Genomic DNA, 6,000 nt, shown 5'->3' with positions numbered 1-6,000 from the left:
AGACGATGCCTCTTGCGACGACCTCGTTTCCGACTGAGTGTGTGTGCCGCATACCACGCGCACACACACGCCGGGAGGAAGGAGGATACTACATATCTGTACAAAATAGTTGCACGGTTTGGTTCACAAGTGCAAGTTCGCATGTCAGATGTTTAGAAAATAAATTCCCCCCCCCTCCTTAGGAGTAGATATACCACGAAGGCGGTCCCCATTTTGGTGGGGCAGTGAGCCCAATCTCCTCCCTCTAAACCCAGGAGCACAGAGTTTGGGACCTATATCCGCGTAGTTTCTGTACCCCCCTCCCTGCGTCGCGGTTCGTGCTCTGTACCGGGCTCTTATTGAAATACAATAAAAACTTTTTTTAAATAATTATTTTATGGAAGTTTGTTCGTAAGTGCATAAGTCGGTTATTCATAAGTCGAGGACTGCATGTATGGCCATCTCCACACACACATCCATAACATCCACATGATGTCCTTATCCTTCCTGTTCCACTTGCTATTATCAACAAGATAAGCTAGACAGACCTTTTAGCAGCTTCACAGGACCAAAAGCTAGCTCCTCTCTTTGGTGTGCTTCATTATGGCCCAGGGATAAACTGGACGGGTTTCGATTTGCCTGCCCCCACACTGCCTATGTGCCATCTTGACTGATCATACGAGGTACTTAATTCACCCAGAATGCTGTGATGAGCATGTCGCCAAGAAGTAAAGGTGAGCCCCACCCGCAGGTGATGAAGTGCTGCCCAGGGCCAGGTGGACAACACCCTCATAGGCGGCCGATATTGAAGAATATCTTAATGGTAAAAGTGCCAAGCAGGTGACGTGTGATCTCTTGCTTTTGTCGCGACCTTTTAGAATGACGCCGGCCAAAACACAACATTTCGTCATCGTCCGTTCTTTGATTTCGACTTGGATCTCTGTTTATTTTGTTCAAGACACAGTAAATACTACAGCACAACGACAGCTCGCAAGGAACTACGAAGAAGTAGCGAACCGCTTTCGTTTCAACTTGTACAGTATTTGCGTAGGAAATGCGGTACAGAAACGCGCACGGGGAGACATCTTTCCCCAAATAAAACAATTGAAAGCTGAACATAGAGTTATATCGTAGCAATCTGATGAATGCTTTAAATTAGTAGTATTTTTTTACATACAATAATAAAAATTACCTGAACAGTAAATGGCGAATGTAAACTTCAAAATACACACGTATGCAAGTATAACACAGTTACCTTTATTATTCACTGTGTTCGAACGTAAATTTTTGACACCGATGGGTACACAACAGAATGGCACTTGGAGATTCCAATCAGACCACGTGTCGTTACCAAACCTGTCACGGATCCTACTCCTATGGAATCCTGCCGTGTGTTTAAAATGCTTAACCCTTGCTAAAACCCAAACAAGTCGACGTTATGATGGTCGGGATTGAGACTCTTCGTGTTATACAAAAAAGAAATGAATCCTCTTCTTGGTTCTTTCGGTAAAGTCACGTAGGATGGAAATAATAAAATAGTAAAAATAAAACAAAATAAAATAATTCTCACGACGTTTTGGCCACAACGCAAGCAGCCGTCCTCAGGTGGAGAACAGGGCTGTCGAGAAGACAGACCTGTTCTCCACCTACGTGACTTTACCGAAAGAACCAAGAAGATGAATCCCTGCAGTCACGAAAGCTTTAAATAGAAATGAATCCTTTAAGCTAGTACAGGCTCGAAGTTGGGGCCCTTTTGGTGGCATTACTTTTGGGTTTTCCAGTGCAGTTTCCTTACACGTGACCAAATTCGACCTAACTGTTCAAACGTGAACGTGCTGGTGGTAGAGCCGCCTTGCAGACGGTGATGCTCACAAAAGCACCTTTGGCGAGCCTCACGTCCGGACGACAGGTAGATGCCCCCGCTTCTTTTTACAAGGGTTTAATAAAAAAAACTTTCAAGAGTAATCTTAAGGCACTTTTGGGGTTCTTTTTTTTTAAGTAGAGTATTAAACAACTATAAATATATATTTTTAACTATATACACTTTAAAACATGTTGAAAAGTGCCAATAATAACACTGTATTGTAATGTTAATAAGCCGTCATTACGCATCATATAAATGGACTCCACGATTGAAATCATGGAAATTAAAGGCAAAGATATTAGACGAATATATTTTTTTACTTACACGGACGATGTAATTCAAATAATTGTTGTTGCAAAGGGATGGGCTTGCCGCTACTCCACCCATTAATGTGGGTGGGTATTTCTTTCCCTTCATGAACTGCTTATCTTGGTAGGCTTCCCATGATAAAAACAAAACACACACAAACAAGGATTGCACATACACACAGCCTCTCCAAAAACCCCACACTTATTTCTCACCACCCCCCCGCCCCCCCATAGCGATTTTACAGCAACTTCAGTGGTCAGGTTGCGTTTTAAACACTCACAACAACATTGGGGTCACTGCTCTGCAATGTTTTGTCCCACTCGCGACGTTCCCTCGGAAGAGAACAATTTGCGAAGAATTCGCACGGTGGCCGCAACTTCAACGTGGAGCTCCCCCCCGACTGTTCATCGGACGCGCTGCACCCCCTTCCACGCCCGCCACCGTTCACGGCGCGGGATGCGGTGGGTCGAGAGACGTACGGCGGCAGATCGACTGCTCTAAATAAACGTTGTTCGGGAAATAAAAAAAAATAGGTGGACGAAGGAAGCCGCCTGCATTCTTCCACCTTCACAGCTTATCCATCCTAAAGCCTTATTAACACTGCAGTGGTTGCCACTCGTGGTTAGCGGACGCTGCTCCACGGACGAGCGGGATCTTTTTAGTGTTTGAACGTCCGTCCGCCCTGTCCGCGAGTCGGCGGAGCGTGGCGGACCGGCGAAGAGGTACGCGCACGTGGCACGCCGCTTGCGATGGGGCCTGCCGCTGTCGTCCTTGGCTCGGCTTCACGGTTGCCGCACCGCAACACGGGCATCCGATGAGACACCAACGGCTGGCTCCAGCAGAGGGCAGCAAGCTGCCTTCACATGAAAAAACCCGGTTCTCTCCGACCACAAGTTTGCTCGTGGGCAGCGTCTTCGTCTCGTCTCGCCGCGCAGGTCAAATCGTAAAATGTTTGGAACGTTCCTCCTACCGCGGGCGGCTGGCCAGCACCGCGGAGCGTGGGAGAGGGAACCGCTGAGCGAGTTGTTTGGGCGAAGTTAGAGTTTTTTTTTGTTTTGCGGCTATCGACTCTTCAGGGAGGCTATCAGCCGTCCTCGTAAAAGGGTGCCACGCTGCGGCGAATGTCGGCCTCGGAGCCGCAGAGGGGGATGAGCGAGAGGCCCCCGAGTCTCCGCAGGGTGGACTGCCCTCGCTCGTCTGCCGATTTCTGCGCCTCCGTCGAACGCCCGACGGGCCACACGTCCCCGTTGTGCTGTGAGATCGTCGGAAATTGTCATTAGCAACAACAACAACAACCGTCATTCGCCGCTAAGTGGCGGTGACGTCACCACGGCGCTTGTGCCAGGCTACATGCACGTTGAGGCTACCACGTGAAGTGTCGAACGCCCGCTGGCAGGATGTCACGGGGCAGATCCAGGTGCCACGGGTCGACTGACTGAGATGACTGGCTGATGCACCACCTGTGCTGCCTACATCATTAGCACCGCCACGACCACCACCACCACAATCATCATCGTCGTCATTATAGTTTTATATACTGCCATGGTCATTATTGTGAGTGCATGCACTGCAAACCCAGTGATCCGAGTTCAGTTCCCGGCCATGACTAATATTAGTGGCGATAAATAAAGTTTTGTGTTTAGTTTGTTGTCCTTCCCCCGCACCTCCGATTAGCACGGTTGGCTACGTACGGTGTGAAAGAAGTTCAACATACATACATCTGAAACATGTGCTGAGCTCCAATTTCATGAACCCGCACTGATCAGTCTGGTGAAGTATGGTTACAGAACTGTCTTGACCGACATGGTATGGAAAGATTTTACAAAGGGCTGTATATTATTAATGTTGTTATCACTACCGCATCACTGTAGTTTTCAATAATATCACCATCATCATTATTTGGCTCATCAGTGTAACCAAGGGTATATGAAAGTCCTATTTCTTGAGCATGGTAAGGAAAAGTCTTCCCACCCTTGTTTTGCACCGAACGAGATTCCGTACGTACATATGTACGTTGAACCTTTTTCGCACCGTACGTAGCCAAGCGCGCTAATCGTAGATCAGATCTCATGAGGAGCTTCACCTCGTCCTTTGGTGCCTGCGACTGATAAACTACGCAACTCCCGATCCTCTCGGCACACCTCACCTGCAGGTGGAGGATGCTCGCGTACAGCTCGCGCATGTCCGCCTCCTTATCACAGCACAGGTACCTGTGGGTGGCGGCAGAGAAACAAAAAAATTAAACAGACCAAAACACCTGCAATGTGCCTTGATCCCATCACACCTCGGAGGCCAAGGAGGTTTGAGCGTTGACAGTGATCGGATGGGCCACCACCAGGCTATACAACGTGAGCAGGAAGGCGTTGCGGGCAGTGTAGCCAAAATCCACCTTCACCAACCTGCCCCAGAGGTCGCAAACGGGTTTTGATTCCTTACCCGTACCCATACCCGGCCGTATCAGGGTCGCAAATGGGTACCCGTATCCGTACCCGGCTGGGTACGGGTACCCGTTCCCTACCCGTACCCGTACCCTACCCGAAATTAGTGACAAACAGTTACTCACCAGTGACTCACGGCCTACCCGTACCCATACCCGGCTGCACCAGGGTCGCAAACGGCTACCCGTACCCGTACCCGGCCGGGTACGAGTAGCCGGGTATCGGGTAGGGTATGGGTATCGGGTACCCGATTGCGACCTCTGACCTGCCCTAAGGAGGCATGTTGAGGTATGGTCAAAAAACCCTCAGTGACTGTATGGCATAGGGAGGCCCTCATCCAGCAGCGGATTGACAAACGGGCTGTCCATGCACCATTGTAAAGGTGCAACAGGCATTGCCCCACTGGGGTTGCGAGATGTTACTACATGGCATGTAGGCGTGGAATAATGTGCCCCTCACCTCCCCTTGTGATTCAATGGTTGATGTTTAAAAAGTGTGACGTGCGTCGGCGGTACTGAGCGCTTTGCGTGTCGTACCATTGCTGCTTGCCTTGAAAAATCGTGAAGCAATGCCTATTGAAACAAACACAGAGAGGAAGGGTAAGAAAGCAATGTACAGTAGCGAACACCTCAGCAGACATGCATGTAAACACGCACACACACACCTAATGTCATGTCGCATACACACATCACGATGGGTGAAGTCGTGGCCTGAAGGGACGATGGCCGGTGGTCGAGACTAACGACCGAGTGGCATTCAAAGGAGCGAACGCGCTCAGAGAGCGCTTCTCAATGCACGTATGTTTGTTGAACTTTATTCGCACCGTTCGTAGCCAACCGTGCTAATCGGAGGTGCGGATGAAGGGATGACCATCAGCTCATGTGCAGCAACTGGTGAGATTGCTGCATCGCAAGACCATGAGCGACAGTGGCAGCTCAGTGAGGCTTTCAGCCAGCAGTGGACAGGCCACGACTGATAATGATGATGCTGTTTGTAACTCACTCGGTCGGAGGCTTTAGCCGTTTCTTCATTCCCATGTAAATCTTCAAGGAGCTGATGTTCCATTCCTTCTCCCCTTTATTGGTCTGCAGTGAACACGGGTAATGCGGTCAGAGTCTGAAAACAACGCAGCGTTCATTTGCGAACACACAGACGCACCCGACCGACTTTTCCCACGTGCCCCTGGATGGGCCAAGTGTGCGGGCACGGCACACGCGGCGCATGGGCGGCTACGCGCCGTAGAAAGCTTGAGCGCGCCTGCGTACCCGCGTGTCCTTGTACATGACCAGCTTGTGCCCCATGAACATGAAGTACTTCTCCTGGAAACGAGACACCCGGAAGTCGCTCATCCAGCCGCCCTCCTCGCGGAACCGCAGGAGCCCGTGCCACGTGTCCACCTTGCGGTTTGCT

The 6,000-nt window shown here is 49.9% G+C and overlaps 1 protein-coding gene across 1 annotated transcript in view; it reads right to left on the bottom strand.

The window, feature by feature from the left end:
• Positions 1–534: 534 nt before the first annotated feature.
• The window catches only part of LOC133350010 (arf-GAP with Rho-GAP domain, ANK repeat and PH domain-containing protein 1-like), a 99,675-nt gene continuing 94,209 nt past the window's right edge, over positions 535–6,000 (bottom strand). Inside the window, 5 exon segments of the mRNA XM_061563959.1 lie at positions 535–3,404; positions 4,299–4,362; positions 5,127–5,162; positions 5,593–5,675; positions 5,856–5,998. Of these exon segments, the coding sequence (XP_061419943.1) occupies positions 3,237–3,404; positions 4,299–4,362; positions 5,127–5,162; positions 5,593–5,675; positions 5,856–5,998 (494 nt within the window). The 3' untranslated portion in view covers positions 535–3,236.

The sequence above is a fragment of the Lethenteron reissneri genome, chromosome 32 (genome assembly GCF_015708825.2).
Source record: "Lethenteron reissneri isolate LAM-NWPU_2019-01 chromosome 32, ASM1570882v1, whole genome shotgun sequence".
Taxonomy (NCBI): domain Eukaryota; kingdom Metazoa; phylum Chordata; class Hyperoartia; order Petromyzontiformes; family Petromyzontidae; genus Lethenteron; species Lethenteron reissneri.
This window is presented reverse-complemented; position numbering and strand designations above follow the sequence as displayed.